Source organism: Diplotaxodon limnothrissa, linkage group LG17 (genome assembly GCF_057381915.1).
Source record: "Diplotaxodon limnothrissa isolate DT_005_m linkage group LG17, D_limnothrissa_male_GT1.1, whole genome shotgun sequence".
In the NCBI taxonomy this organism is placed as follows: domain Eukaryota; kingdom Metazoa; phylum Chordata; class Actinopteri; order Cichliformes; family Cichlidae; genus Diplotaxodon; species Diplotaxodon limnothrissa.
Window position 1 is genome coordinate 45,184 of NC_140612.1, and position 16,965 is coordinate 62,148.

General features: G+C 42.0%; 1 protein-coding gene and 1 pseudogene across 1 annotated transcript; both read left to right on the forward strand.

The window, feature by feature from the left end:
• Positions 1–3,472: 3,472 nt before the first annotated feature.
• On the forward strand, positions 3,473–4,679 carry LOC146614373 (protein DVR-1 pseudogene; annotated as a pseudogene).
• Positions 4,680–5,088: 409 nt separating this feature from the next.
• On the forward strand, positions 5,089–5,853 carry LOC146614374 (acyltransferase PGAP2-like). The gene is given in 1 exon segment (XM_085376386.1): positions 5,089–5,853. A coding segment is annotated over 1 exon segment (765 nt).
• Positions 5,854–16,965: the final 11,112 nt, after the last annotated feature.

Consider the following 16,965-nt stretch of genomic DNA (forward strand, 5'->3'; position numbering starts at 1 on the left):
ACTCAGAACAAAGACCGCTGAAATGAAATATAAAGTCTATAAAAATAGGCTAGTATTAATATTGAGGAAGGCCAAGAAAGAATACTATAACAAACTATTTCAAGAAAAGAAAAATAATATAAAGGGTATTTGGAGTATTTTCAGAGAGATATTAGACAATAAGAATGTTTCCTTAGATGTGCGTAAGTATTTTTATAAGGAAAATAAGATTATAAAGGACATGAATGAAGTGGTACATGAATTAAATTCCTTTTTTGTAAATATTGGCCCTAATTTGGCGAATCTAATTAGAAAACATAAGTTAGAACAAAAGGATGATTGGAAAGGTGAAAGCAGAGTAATTAAATCTATATTTTTAACTGATATCACTGAAAAAGAAATTGCAGCAATTTTAAACAAGACTAAAAATAAGACATCTACTGATTGCGATGGTTTAGATATGGTTATAGTTAAAAAGACTTTGGACTGTATAATTACTTCACTTTGTCATATTTCAACACATCAAGTGTACTTGACTCTGCTGTATGCTGTGTAAATGTGACTTTTGAGCTGGGTGAAATCCGTGAAGCAGAAATAATATTTTATTTTAACATTGCATTGCTAATCATCGGTTGTGGCCAATCAAATTGTATGGTCCGACTATAAATAGTAGCTGCTATTTTGATTCATTAATTTATTTATTTATATTTATTTTTGGTTGATTAAGGCTGTTCGTACTACTGGTATGTTTGTGGAGTCGGATTAACCACAGAGGACGTATTTGATTTCCCGTTTCGGGTCTATTAATAAGTTGTGTTTTTACTCTGAAGGCCTAAAGTAGAGGTGACTGGGTGCCCTGGTGGTGGGATATTCCGTGGTTCGTGATTATTTATGCATTCGCCCACTGGTAATCCAGGCTCTGAATCAGTTAACAGTACACGTGCAAATACATGATTGCATCTTCTGATGTCTGTTTTAAATAGCTGTCAATAAATTCGTTATTTTACTCCCAATCACGGCTCTGGCTCAAGTGTTACAAACCTTAGAAACTATGTAAATGAACAAGAAGGCACTAACTATAGTTATATAGTTCATTTGCATAGTACATAGTATCTATAGATACTGTCTGTGTGAAACTCCCAGGTTGGCGTAGTCGGGTTTCCCCTGTGACTGTAAAGCTTTAAGCTCCCGATCGCCACAACACCATATTTGTGTTTGCAGAATCTGATGGATTCTGGTCAGCTGTACATAGATAATCCTGACAATATACAGTAAACCCGAGTCTTAAAAAAAACGGAATTAACTGAATTTGAATAAATAATAAACAAATTTATTCACCTGTGTTTGAGCCTCAGGCATGGCACCATGCCCCTCCCATGTTTTAAATGTACGTTAGAATAGCATGCATCATCTTGATGCATTCTCAATCATCCAGGAAAGTAAATCTCCAAAAGTTGATTCTGTTCATCTGGACGTAGCGTTTTGTGGGAGAAACGTTTCGTCACTCATCCAAGTGACTTTATCAGTCTCAGCTAACTGCAGGTTTCCAATCTTATAAACAGTACATTTGCATAATGACTGAAACCAGCCCACTGAAGGAACAATGGGCTGGGAGATCAGTTCCTTAATCATAATTATGCAAATTCTCATGACCATTGATCAACACCACTGACCAAAACCCACTGATCAAAGACCACTGATCAGTGCATGCATCAACACAATAAGTGAGCGGGAGGAGTGAGGCGTGGGGTCTTCACACACCCCCATTCTCTGTTCGCCATCTGGGGCAGGGGCTAGCCGTTTGGTCGGTGTCTGGGCTAGTGGGCTGACAAGACTGACACACTTTGTACAGTTACATCATAGTCACTGGTTACAACACATAGTGCCCCTCCCCTGCGACCCACGCACACACACACAGCAGCACTAACGAGGTAAAGTCCCTTCGCATGGTGGTAAAACAGGAAACGTAAAATACGAGCTTTATCGGTTTGTTTGTTCTGTCTCCAAACAGAAACCGTGAAAATCAACAAAGCAGCATTATTAAACATGAAACCTATGACAGAAATATAGGCTACTCATGTGACTCCTCAAACAACTTACAGGTTTCTAAGACAAACCAAGATTATTATTATTATTAGTAGTATTAGTATTATTGTGTTGTATATTATGTATTGCTAGTTTCGTTTCGTTTTTGTATGGTCTGGCATAAGCATTTCACTGCATGTCGCACTATGTATGATTGTCTATGTGACAAATACAAATTGAATAAAATTTTAACTTTTAGATTTGATCTAAAATGGACCAGGAGAACAAGTTGATTTGAATAATGTGTTCATTAGTTTGTTCTGTTGCGGTGCATCATAAAGGTAAGCTGTAAATGTAGCACATAAAACACTTTTCAAAAAATAAAGAATTATTTAAAATATTGTCAAACTCTGTTGCAGATTGTTCAGTTAATATAGTATTTAAAACAGATGACGTTCATCACGCTGTACAGATCGTGTTTGATTGTGTGTGTTGAGCATTTTGCACACTTTTGTCACAAATATAAACATTTTTTAAGGAAACAACGACGAAAAGTTTTCATGAGACAGTTGCTTTACTTGCAAAAGATAACAGTGCATATTTGCATGTACACATATGGATGTCTTACAATTTTTCTACAATGTTTTCATCTTATCTATATTGTTTTTATTATATTATCCCTCTGTCCAGCACTTTGAACGACACTTGATGTCTTTTAACTGTGCTATAAAGATGACTTGACTTGACAATAGAGAAACGAGGAAGCGGTGTCCTTTGCGTCATTCTATTCTCATCCATAACCCGCGTATTGGGCCAAAGCCTAGCATAGCCTGTAACGTTATTATGAAGGACACATTTTATGAGTGAACTTGAGTTTAAGTGACTAACAGGTTTCTTTGAAAAATACTTTATTACATATAAATTTCGTAACTGAAGTCAGTGAATTCCATGTTGATGCCAACTGTAATTTCAGGAATAGAAACAGCATGAAGATTGAAGTGTGAGCATAAGATTCAATTTTAAAAACAATACTAAGAATAACAATAAAGGAGCGAGCTCTTGGTGTGAGTGAGTGAGGTGGCTCTGAAAAGAGCCGTTGTTGGTAGGAGAGCGTGCAGCTTAAGCTCTCTCTCCGCGGATGCGGCGAGCCAGCTGGATGTAGCGAACAGAGGAGACTCGCTGCTCTTAAAATGTGTGACTGGCTGTGACGCGGTGCCGCTCCGTGATTGGTGACGGGCTCCACGTGGCGCATCGCCCCGCCTCGGTGTGTGCTGCTCATTGGAGAAAAGTGCATTGAATTTGCGCGCTGCCGCAAGCCTCTCTGCGATTGGTGCGTGACGAATCCGCCCGCGCTCTGCGGAAATATAAGCGAGGCTTTGAGCAGATCGGGCCACATTTTCTCTTACTCTCGATGCTACGAAGAAAAGGACGCGGCGAGACTCGGGACTCATCAACAGAAAGTCCGGGCATGACTCCTGTGTTGCTGCTGGCAGTAGGTTTTCTCGGCGCGTGTGCCCTTTCACCCGTGGAGGACACAAACAGGCAGGAGCAGCTCCTTCTGAGGTCCCTGGGGCTCTCCGAGAGGCCGAGGCCTGCAGGGAGCCTCCAGCCCCGGCGCCATGTCCCCTCCGCTCTCTGGAGGATGTTCCGGAGGGCCGAGAAGCTCCAGGCTCTGGAGAGCCAGCCCTGCACGGTGTCAGAGTATGGAGTCCGCGGCAACATCGTCAGATACATCCAAGACCAAGGCAGGATGGTGTCTGGCTGGAGCAGCAGCTGTCAGGCTTGCCTGGAGAAGCATCTTTTCTTCAACATGTCCATCCTGCAGCCTGTGGAGATGCTATCTCTGGCTCAGCTGGAAATCAAGCTCCACTGGAAGCCCCTCAGTCCCGTGCAGCTGCTGCAAGGGTCCCAGGCCATTAGTGCCTCTCTTTATAAAGTGATCCGATCGACTTTGAAGGGAACTAATCCTAAGGCGAACCGCAGACTCCTGCTGTCCCAGTCGGTCCAGCTGCAGCCCGAGTCCACCTCCATCACCATCGATCTCACAGCGGTGGCAGAGAGCTGGCGCAAACCGGGGTCTAACTACGGCTTAATTTTTGAGTTGCTCCCTCTCGGACCACACCCGGAAGAGTTCTTTCTGTTTTACCCCGGTAACTCCCTCCCGCTGGAACAAGACTTCACCTTCCCGTTGGTTCAAGCCTCACCAGTGGCTGTGTCCCTCAACCCAAATCGGTGTCGGTCCAGACAGAGGAGAAGCGCCATCCACATCCCCGTGACACCCAGCAATGTGTGTAAAGCTCGCCGCCTCTACATCAGTTTTAAAGATGTTGGCTGGCAGGACTGGGTAATCGCCCCGCAGGGCTTCATGGCCAACTACTGCCACGGGGAGTGTCCGTGCCCGCTCAGTGAGAGCCTGAACGGCACCAACCATGCCATCCTGCAGACCCTGGTGCATTCCTTGGATCCAGAGAACACGCCACAGCCCTGCTGCGTCCCCATCCGTCTCTCCTCGATCTCCATGCTCTACTACGACAACAATGACAATGTGGTGCTTCAGCATTACCAGGACATGGTGGTGGATGAATGCGGGTGTCGCTGAAGATGCTGGACGCTTCTGATTGGCCTCCGGTCACCAGATATTATCCTCTGATTCATTCAGCTGCTTTATCCAGTGATGCGAGTCTAGAATTGTTGCTACTGCAATTTTTTAAAGTGATTGTTTTTCAATATGTAATGGAATATGTTTGCAGACAGTAATTTTTAAAGAATTTAACCTATTTGCTCTTATTGAAAGCTTTTGTTTGTCTTTTGTTTGAAGTCTAATGAAATAAAATTAGGAATTTAGTGTTTTTCAGTTTTAACAATGGCTTAAGTGGTCTGTTACACATCACTTGCAATACTGGGCAGCATCGATCCAACAGCATTTTCTGAGTCCAAGACCTAAAAGGGAGTTAAGTTTTGTTTAACAAAAAGCAGATTTTAAGAACTATTTTGCTTTTAATAAGAGAAAAAAAAAAAAAAAAAAAAAGCAAGACTCGGGGCTCGATGGCAGTGAGGAGGAGCGAGCCCGGGGAGCCGTGAAGGATGCTCCAGGGGCCGTACAGTAGCCTGGACCGGGACCGGCTCCTCATCCGGCTGCCGTTCAAAAGCTTCGCCGTGGGGACGGTTCTGCTGCCGGTGACCGGCTTCATAGCCTGCATTTTCATGTCCCTCTGGTACCACTATGAGGACGCGACGTACACGCACTGTAAGGTGTCCAATTACCTCCCGTCCATCAGCTCCGCCATCAGCGGTGTGCCGCAGCGCTACATCTGGCGCGGCTGCATCGGGCTCCACTCGGCGCCGCGGTACCTGGTGGCCTTCGCCTACTTCAGCTTCTACCGCAGCCGCTTCGCCGACAGGCTGCCGGAGCTGCTGCTGAGCGGGCTGGCGCTCCTCTGCAGCCTCGCCGAGAACACCGGCCTGGTGATGCTCACGTACGTGTCGTCCACGGAAACCTACAGTGTTCATAAGTACGGGTTCATCACGTTCATAGGGAGCTCGCTGGTGCACATGCTCATTACGTGCTGGCTGTGGTACGTCATCAAGAGACACTACGTGAGACCAGAGGAAGTGACATCATATCACTGGAAGCTGCGTCTCTTCCTGTTCAACATCAGCTGCTGTGTGATCGCCGCCTACTTCTTCAGACGCCACAACAAATACTGTGAAGCAGGAATCTACTCCCTGTTCGCCGCCTTCGAGTACCTGGTGGTCTTCTCCAACATGGCCTTCCACATGACGGCCTTCTGAGACTTCGGGAGCAAAGAGGTGACCGTGGTCACGCCGCAGGAGGACAAACGATACTGAGCAGGAGGGGGCGGGCAGATATAGATATAAGGATAATGAAAACTGCGACATGCCACATTCCCAGCCAACATTTATATGTGGGGCCCATATGGTTTGGAAATGGGCTGAAAAATGGGCCCCATATAGGATTGTCCACGTGTTCCGTAATGGCCCCATGTTAAATGCCCATATAGGTGTTATATTGGTAAAATCTAGGAACTAAATGGGCCCCAACTGGGTAACATACACAAAAGTGATTACTGAATGAAAGAAAGTTCCTTTTTTGGGCTTTTAAACATGATCTTAAGAATTTTAATATGTACCTGTGTTGTCCTGTCAACTTGGTGGGTTAGGAGTTGATTATATCGGGAGACAAAAAACAAAAAAAGGGGGAGAGAAGGCTGACACAGGGCCTGGCCCCATTGTCTCCCCTCTGAATAACACAGCCAACACAACATCATTTTCCTGTTCGTTTGTTTTTGTTTTTTGTTTTTTGTTTGTTTTTGTTTTGTTTTGTTTTTGTTTTTTCTATACATATTTAATTACAGGCTGCTTTGCCGGCCCTGAAAGCCGAGGCTGACTGGACTCCTGCTCTCCCCCATACGTGACACTGACCAAATGCTGCAACAGCTGGACCCACAACAACGACCTGAGAATGTCAACAGACCTGCAGGAATGTGATCTCAGGCAGCCGAGACGGAGAGCACTAAACCTAAGGCCCGTTTCACTACACGGGGGAAAATTCCCAGACTGCGTCAGCTGACAGAGCTGTGACGAGACGCCCGCCAAGCCCGAATGAAAAGTAAGGTCGAGCGAAAGAATGCTGACCTTGATAACTTTGCATTCACACTGTGCAGGACAGTGATGGACCAACACGGATGATCGGGTGGCGAAAAAGGGCGTGACCGAGATAAGAGGAGTAACTGAGGACAGAAGGCACCTCAGAATGGACAAAAACACAGAAGAAGATGCAGGTTTCACCTGCGGTGAACATCGACACTGGAGAAAGGACTGCCCCAATTGGGGTCAGAACCAGGACGGACTGAATTTTGAGCAGCAGCAGCAGCAATGGTCGCAAACAAACTGAAAAGGAGGGGGGGCAGGACCCCAGGGCATGCTTCAGGCCGTGGTTTACCCAGAACACCAGAACAGGAAAGTGATGAACACACACACACACACACACACACACACACACACACACGTCTCCAAACACACAGATTCAGAATGAAGTGAAATACACACATGAACACGCGCACTCGTTGAGTGAGTGAGAAATGACACACACATACATATACACACACACACACACACACACACGCTGATGCAATGAAGAATGCTTTGCTTATGCTGATATGCAAAATGCTGCACACAAACATCCCAATGCATAATTTTTATGAGGAGCCATTGATTACTTAGAATGTGTTATATGTCACCTAGAAGGCATTTATGTAGATTTTAGGAATAAGCTCTAAAACGGTTTGGTTATGAAAACAATGTCTGTGCGTGATGTCTGTTTATGGCTCAAGGCCTTGACTGAATTCTTTGCTGTGCTTCACACAGCCCTGATGAGGAACAGTGGCACAGAGTGAAAATGATGAATTAATAGTGTAAGTTTTAGGTCGGAGTACGGCATTTTCTGTGATTGAGTTTTAATTCAAGGAGGAACAAAAGGTGTTACGGCACCTGAGGTTCTCATTCCCACACAATATTGTCCCGGCAGGAAGCAAAATGTTCCTGTGAATTTCTGGTTGATTGTTTGGTTTTGTTTAGCGCTAGCTTGATTTTATCAGTGAGCTTTGGCTTGTGTTCTTTCTCGTAAGCGAGAGAGGGATAGTTTTATGCTTGGACATGTCTGCAACGGGCCCTAGTTTGTGTTATTTTAGTAGTATTTTGTTGGTTATGTCTGTTTTCGTTTTTGTTACAGTGCACTGGAGATCTATGTATAAAATGTACCGGTGACGCATGAAGGGGCGTCAGTAAACAAACCCTGATGCTATAAAATATCTGTTCATGCTTTGATTAAGTCGAGGACTACTGGCTGTCTGCGTACAGAGTGTCTTCCCACACGTGTGTTCATTAAAATCATTGTTTGACCAAAGATCCTCTGGACCAAGAGTGGTTTGTACTCTCCTTCCTCAATTTTGAACCTTAACATTTGGGGGCTTCGTCCGGTGGTTGAGGAGGGAGGATTGGAGGTGTAGACGGTGATGTATGGTCCGTTGTGGTCAGACAGGCAGGCGTGACCCGGCAACCAAACTGAGGGGACAGGCGCCTTTAAAAAGAGGTAGGCACAGGCCTGTTGATTTTATCCGAAGTGTGCTGAATTGGATGATAAAATTAAATGTCTATTCAGTAAAAGTTGCCGGTAAATGTCTGCTTTGATTTTGATGAGAATCTCATGACAGTACTGAGGATTTAAAAGCAGTTGGACTGCTGGTAATGATTGAACGCGGTTGGACCGCTAAAAGGATTTAATACGGTTAGGACCGTGGTAAGCAGTTGGACTGCTCAATGATTTTACTATCTTAGGGAATTTGGTTATTTTTTGGTTATAAGGTTGGACCTGCTTCAGTCTTACACTTTGTTGGGTGTTTTACTGTTGTTCCAAAGTATTATAAATTATTTTAGAACGGAACCGAGGGGGTTCTAGGAAGCGCAGTGCTCAGAGGTAACGCTTGCCAATGCCAAGGACGCTTAGGCATTGTCCTCGAAGAGGGATAGTCAGTTGGTCACTGTGGAGCTTGGGGCACTCCAGAATAACTAGGAGTTAGTCTCCTTACCGTTTGGAACGGTATCTGCGCTTTTTTGGGCAGCAAAGGTTGGACCTTGGGTGTTGGACACTTTTAAATTGAGTTAGGGACTTTAGAGATGAGGCCAGAAACTGTTGGACAGGTACTGGTGAATTGGTCGCAAAAAACTCAGGGAGTTCATCCGCTGGGCGGTTATTTTAAATTTGTCTAAAGTGTAGGCGCTAAAGCTGACAGATCTGACAGTGGTTGTAAATATAAGACGTCGTTGTAATATAGAATAAGAAAATTTGGTGTGAGAGATCTCTGTGTGTCGAGTCAGTAATGCACTGACTGCCTGCTGCTATTTTTAGACGGTGTGTGTGAGTGTGAAAATGCAAATGAGTAAGCAGTGAACTGTTTAAGCCACCGTTGGTTTAGACAAATACTGCTGCAAACATTGTTGAGTGTGTGTTTAAAATGCCATTTATGTTTATTAGAGGACTATAAATAAAGTTTTGAGTTGCCGTAGGGGATGTATAGTAATTGACTGAAGTTGGATGTAGATATATAAATATATTGAGTGCACTGTGTATACTTAAGATTAACATATTACTTTCAGTAGTAACTTCTCTCCAGCAATAGTTGCTGGTGTGTTTTATTTTTTCAATTTCTTGTGTGAATGCGGTGACTAGAAGGTTTTGAATGATGAATAAAGGTGTGAGAGGTATTTCTTTGGTGATGTAAAGTAGGATGTTTTAAAGTTTGAAAGTGTTTTTAATTTAAGAGATGCATGAGTGATGTTATAAGAGTTTAGTTTATTTAAAAGGTGTGTGTGAGAGGATTATGAAATCATTGTGTGAATGATGCTACATTTTAGATCAAAAGTTAGTAGGATTACAGAGGGTTTGTAGATTGTAAATACAAAATAAGTTTGATTAGCCTGGAGAATCAGCAGAGCAGCTGCGTGCTGTGTGTGTGTAACAGGAAATGGTGTGGGTGACAGGAAGTTTGCATGCCCATATAAGGTGACGAGTGAGCACCCAGAGAGAGAAACAGATGAGTTAAACTCTAGGCAGATAAAGCGAATGGAGGTTTTGAGAAAAGAAATGAAAAGGATATTAATTGTATGTTTTAGTGTGTCAAAACAGATTACAGATAAATAAAGGTGGACTTCTCTCAACCTGGAATTTTGAGTACGGCGCCAAAACCACTAGAGTAGCATAATTGGGAGAAAACAGGCCAGATTTTGGCTTAAAATTTTACAGCTTGACCTCGCACTTGTCCCCATCCTGAGAAGAAGCTCAAAGGACAGTTAATCTCCTGATGAAGACCGACAGAACATCGTGGACTTGAGAAGAATTAACAGCAGCCAAAAGACAGTGCAACTGAAACCACACTGACGACACCAGCAGCAGCATGTAAGGAACCACGAGGTGGAAACATGTACTGTAAATTACAGGCTGGGCAGTTGAACAGTGGGATAATGAACGGTGGTAAAGCACTGGACACTGATTGTCAGATTTGCCATGCTTGGAGTAATCTTGAAAGAGATGACTGAGAGGATCAACAGAAAAGAAGAAACCACGTGATGAAACATGCACGGTGGACAGCAGGCTGGTAAGAACAGTGTGACATGACTGTTTAAAGGCACTGAATGTGGTATTTTGCCAGGCTGGGACTTGATCCAAAAGGAAAATACTGAAGAGAAACAGAGAAGAAACAGACTGTGTTTGCTGGAATTCAAGACAACAAAAGGACACTGAGAGAAGAGGACGGTGACCAGTGAGAGGCGAAGCTGGACGACTTTGACTGTGAGAATACAGGGTGTAATTGGATTGAAATGAAAGCCTGAACTCATGATGGTTTAGAGATGTCCACCGTCACAAACAAAGAGGTAAACAAGAATAGAAAACACACATACACAAAGTGTTACATGTGAAATTATTTCTGGAAAGAATCAGAAGTGAGATAGTTTTGAATTAAGAAATCAGGGAAAAGATGCATGAATTAAACCTGACTATAACATATAGAGGCAATGAAGAAAGCAGCTTACACTCACTGAACATTAACAAAATACATAGGAAAAGCAATGAAGACCTGCTTACACGTATATACATGACATAAGTTGGGATTTCTGACCAGAGAAAGGGAAACGGGTAGTTTATGTACTTATGATAATAATGAAAATGTCTCAGTTGTGTTTCTATAGGGGCGAAACAGATCTGGATCAATTTTCCACGTGCAGCGGTCGGAAGAAACCTGTAGGTTAACTTGACTGGACATGCCAAGGCAAGTTTCTGGTTGAATTGTTTACAGCGCCATGTCTCCATAAACATGACAAGTGGGCCCTAACTTCTGGCTAAGGAGCAGGAATGGTGTGAATAAGGTGGGAGCTTAAAATTTGGGTTAGCAAATTTGGGAAAGAAACTGACGGCTTAAGTGGAGAATTGTGCAGGAGTCTGACACACTGCAAAAGCAACATATGCAAATTCACACACACAAACAGAAAATGCATTAACCTTATGAAGGCAAGACAAGCTCATGGAGATTAATGCATAGATACAGATTAAACTTGGCTAAGAACACAAACATATGCAATGAAGAACAGCTTGCTATTTTGTATGAATGATACAATGGTGTGAATGTTTAATAAAATACATTTGAGTTTGTAATTGAGGAATAGAAGAAGCCATATGACAAAGGGAGTGAGTTATGTAAACAAAAGTGATTAAAGTAGTTTTAAAAGAGTGACTTAGGAGTGCTCTCTCGTACTGAGTGATCAAAACCAGTGATCACTGTAGAAAGAAATAAAATGATTTAATGAGTTGGGAATGTTTAAACATATGTTTCTGTTGTTACAGCTTTTTGAGAGATGACTCAGTATGCACATTAGCTGGAGTGAGTGGTGACGTAGGAGCTTCCTGTATGTGTGTGACTGTGACTTTCAGGAAGAGGAAGCATAGCAGAGACGAGAAGTGCAGATTGGGGTAGGGAATTTATAGTTTAGTGATTATATGATGTCGTAAGGGGTCTTATGCTGAATTTAAGAGCATAAGGGGGTGATTTTTGTGTGCAAATTGTGTGGTTTTAATGAGACTTTCGGTGTATTGAGGAGGCGAAATTATGTGGTGGCAAAACTTTTGTGCGTTTAAGGTTGTTGAGGTTGTTGTGGTGATGGGTTGATTTTGTCAGTTAGGTTTGGGTTGTTGTTTTTGTTTTAATAGAGGGAGTTTTAGGAAACATGGACATGTCTAAAAATTGGGCCCATTATTTTGTAACAGTGCACTTAAAGAAAACCTGTCGGGTGATTTTGTTTTGTTTTTATGAGCTAACAATCAGCTCTATTTTTTCCATTTCTGTTTTAAGCAGGCCTGCAACAGCGCTGAAAATTCTCGGGGAGAGCAAACACAAGGGGGGGCTCTCCAGATTACAATTGGCTGAGGAGAGCTACCTGTGGGGACTGATCAAGGTCGTAAGTCCCTGTAAAAAGGATTTTATGCGAGTCGATCCAGTCCAAAAGCATAAAGAAATATTTTCCTATGGAAAATAAAAAATGACTGAGCTCATTTTGCTGAGGGTGGAGTATCTGATCGTGCGGGAAGCTCCACTATCAGCAAATACATGGTGTGACTGCATGTGAGTGAATGTGTGACTGCATGTGAGTGAGGATGAATTAATGTGGACAAACACTTGTTTTTACCAGAGAAATTTTCTGTTTTGTTTTGTTGACTGGGGTTAGATTATGGGATTATAGTATATTGTTGGGAGAATGCCAAATGCTAAAGGGGAAATATTTTTTGGTGTAACTCAGTTATCATTAATTGAAGAAACACATGACTGATAACTGTTCTGTTTTAAGTTTATTTTCATGACATAGATTGGATCATGAGTGGGGAAACTGAGCATTTTTAAGTTTTGTATAGTATCTTGACACATGAAATGTATCAAGATTAAGGGGGGTTTAGGGTTTATTAATTTAATTGTTTAATAATTTAGGATCATTTTAGGACTTTTGGGGTTTTTGATCATTTGGATATGGTAAAACTGAAACTGTTATTTTTAAGTTAAGGTTAAAGGATTAAAAGTGAACTTGTCACGGTTTGCGAGGCAAGCCGTGTGGAGTTGTAGAAAAGGACCCAAAAGGCGGCAGCTCTGGTGCAGGTGAATATTTATTTACAACGGTGGGCACAAAACAGCACTGGTGGAAAAACAAGAAACCGGAAACCTAAACTGGGTAAGCTAATAACACGAACCAGAAACGAGACGCAGGGAGACCGAGGGGAAACAACACAGACGAACCAGCAACTACCATAACAGAAGACACAACTTAAATACACCCAGAGAACACAGGGAGATTACACACAGGTGGGGAACACAGGTGACACTGATAAACATAACGAGACAGGGCAGGAGTGAACACAACATTACGCATACTGACGAGAGACTGTCAAAGTAAAACAGGAAGTACACAGAGGTTCAGACAGGAGGAGAGAAAGCACGGGGAGAACACAGACATAACAGGCTGGGGGAAACATGGAATAAACACAAAGAGAGACGAGAGCTCATAAATACACAGAGGGGCACAAGGGGGTAAGAGTCACAAAGGGAAAAAAAACACTTAGGGAACACCACAACAGGACACCTCAGAAAACCTGGCCTAAATAAGGAGCGAAAATACAAGGAACCAAGGATACTGGGCCAACATGGCCCAGGACCATGACAGAACTGAATCCTGTTTAGAAGATACAATGCCGGTTTTTCAAAGCTGTGAATAAGTCTTAGAGGGAAAATTAGTGAGGGTTGAAGGAGTAGAACAGCTTTGATTTCTTTTTGATTTCTAGAAGTAGTGGTTATAATGTAGGCTTACACATACAGATATTACATAGGAGGTATTTTTAGGATAAAGGGGAGAGCTTATAAATAGAAATGATTTTTATACATATTGCATTTTTGAGATGAGTTATTGAAGTTATTGAAGGATTGCACACGCTTACAGACACAGAGTTAAGAAACACACATGACAGTATTGATTCCAGGCAAAAGGCCTCAAATTCATTTAGCTTTTAACTGAACTTAAAGAAGGACCAAAGAAGAAGGAAAGCATATATTTTGGTGAAGTCTGATAAACTAGAATTAGAAGGTATTGTTACATTAAAGGGAGCAAATGAAATAAAAAGGCTATACCAAAAACGGGTTATAACATAGGAAATGTGAGGTTAAAATGAAGTTAACACATAGGAGTTGTTTCAAGGCAGCATTTAGCTATGATGAAATGTATACAGGAGTAATTGCTTATATGCTTAAACTTAATTGATTAGAATGGTTGTTTTCTTTTGGATCTTTTAGAGTAGAGGAACTTGCAGCAGCGACAATTTGTGCACAGGATGTTGATGATCAGATAAGGGAAAAATAGAGCGAGCAACCGGACGTGAAAGCAGGGCTTAAAGAGTTTTAAAGTGATGAGGAACGTTGAAGAATATACATAAATACAAGTCAATAAGTTAAGAGCATAATTAGGATCATGCTTTTGATTAAAGAGTCCCAAATAGGATAAGTTAGGGAGATGCAGGAAAAGGTGTTTTGTTTCCTTTGCAGAAGATCGATCTCGGCGTCCACAGGAGGGGCGAGGATCCTGGAGATCTCGAGGCCTGCAGAGAGGGACCGAGAAAACCTAAGCTTACACATGGAGTGTTCTCGAATGGGAGCTGGTTGAGCCAGAGGACGGCTAGAGAGGGTCTGAGCGAGGACACAATGTATGGCGACCTCTGGTGTTCCAGAGGTCGAGAGAGGGAGTGTGGAGCAGGGAAATTATTTTACTGCTATTGTTAAATAATTGTCATCATTACCATTGCATTAATAATATAATCTGGAGTTTATATTGCATTCAGGGGTTAAACAGTGTCTCTTTCAGAAAGACTGAGTTGCAGGCTGACAGGAAGTTGTATGCAGAAGTGAAAGCAGGAAGTTATTTTGAGCAGCAGGCTAAGACGAGGCTTTAACAATGTAACAGATAGCTTTAAGAAGGCTTTAAGGTTTTATGCATACAGGTATTAAACTAACTTTGTATTCCAGGTGCAGTTATAACTATTTTATACATATTGCATATCTGTGCTTATTTGAGTTGATGTTCAGGTTCTTTAAAGGTCTTAAGCTTCATCTAGTGAGAGTGTCTAGATGATCCATGCTGAGGGAAAACTAGAACATAGAAGGAATTGCAATACATGCTTACAAAACACTTATATATCAGATCATTTTATATTAAGGTTTTAGTAGAGGTTCTTGGTTAAAACATTTATTTAGTAGAAGACATACACATAGTCTCAGTGAGCTTCTGGTCTGGTAAAAGGTCAGAAGTGCAACAGGTGAATTGAGAAAGAGCATTTGAGGACGAGACACAGACAGTAGGTGAAGAGGTGACACAAAGAGCATGTGAGGTCAACACACACACACACACACACACACACACACATTAGTTAGAGAAGAGGTTACTCATGTCTGGCTGTAACTGCAAAAGTGTCTCGGTAAAAGAGGAACCGTTCCTTGTTGTCTCGGCAAGAAAGAGGAACAAGACAAGAACTGAAAGGTAGACAGGAAGGGCCAGCCATAAAAATAGAAGATGATGTTCTGTCTTAAAAGCCATGGTGGTGTTGATCTGATCTATGTATAAAATGTATCTGTGACGCATGAAGGGGCGTCAGTAAATCAAACCCTGATGCTATAAAATATCTGTTCATGCTTTGATTAAGTCGAGGACTACTGGCTGTCTGCGTACAGAGTGTCTTCCCACACGTGTGTTCATTAAAATCATTGTTTGACCAAAGAGCTTCTGGACCAAGAGTGGTTTGTACTCTCCCTCCTCAATTTTGAACCTTAACACCACCCAGGCCCCATCTTTCCAGTTTTTGTGGGTACCATGTGGGCATCACATAGGCTAAAAAGTGGGTTTTAAGTGGGATTGTCCACGGGTTCCATAATGGCCCCATTTTATAAGCCCATCTTGGTGTTATATTGGTAAAATCTGGGAACTAAATGGACCCCAAATGGGCAAAGTACTCATAAACCCACCCGGGCCCCATTTTTCAAGTTCTTAGTGTGTACAACATGAGGAAAACATGAGCTAAAAAGTTGGAATGGCATTATCAGTGGGTTCTGTAGTTGCATCTTACTACCTGTTTGAATTGGCTAATTTCTGGCACTGGGTGGGTCCCATGTAGAAAAACAGCCACAAAATCAATTTAACAGACAGCCAATACGGCTTCTGTGACACAAAGACACTAAATATATTAAAGCTGACTGCAAATAGAAATCAAGAGGGGACACAAAACACATTTTGTTCACATTTATTTTGTCACACAACTGTGGGTTTAAGTAACTATTCCAAGGTGTGTGAACTTAAAAAACTCGAAATATCAAACTACATTCAAATTGCTTAGAGTTGGAACTGTAGCAACATGGGAAAAAATAAGAAGGGAAACTCAGAACCTTGACTTGAATCAGCAGAGGTGTCTGTTATGGTTTTTACAGAGCCGTTAGTCTGTTTTGTCCCCTAGCAGCCCTCAGTCCTCCTCTGTCTCTAGCTCCAGTGAACCATTTGGAGAGAGCTTTCTCTGCTTCTTGCAGGTTGACTTTTGCAGTCAAAGAATTCTTCTTCAGTGCCTCTGCAAATGAAGAAGAAAAATGGGTAAGCCAAAGTAAAGGTAACCGTAGCTTACTTCCTTTCGGAAAGATTTACAAAGAACAATGTTTATTTCACTTTCTTGCCTCAAATATATAAGATGGCACAATAACCAATCTCACTTACACTTTCAAACACTTTATTAAAAAAAGTGTCTCAAGTGAAATTTCAAACACTTTATTAAAAAAAGTGTCTCAAGTGAAATTAACTTACCATACACAACATTAAAGAGGCGCAAATCTCTGAACTTTTTCTTCCCATGTCGGCCAAGCAAGTTGTACTCCACGGCAAGCTCGGGTGATATGAGGAATTTCATCATTCTCCTTGTAGCATCATCTACGCTTGTTCCCCCTATATCTGCTACCATGGCAACCTGAGGGGAACATACAAAAAGGACAGATTAGATCATAAGTGTCAAACTCTGTCCCGCGGGCCAAATTTGGCCCGCAGCCTACTTACATTTGGCCCGCGAAGCCATACCAAATTACTATTAGAGCTGGCCTACTGGTATTATATATATATATATATATATATATATATATATATATATATATAGTTTAGTATTAAGCTTTGCTTGTTCCATATTCAGTTTTTCCGCAAAATGTGTTTGAGTCCATAAGAAAAGATTCATTCCTATATCTGGAGGAATAAATATATTTATAATAAATATTAACGTTAGCCCGCGACTTTGTTCAAGTTTTGAATTTTGGCCCACTGTGTATTTGAGTT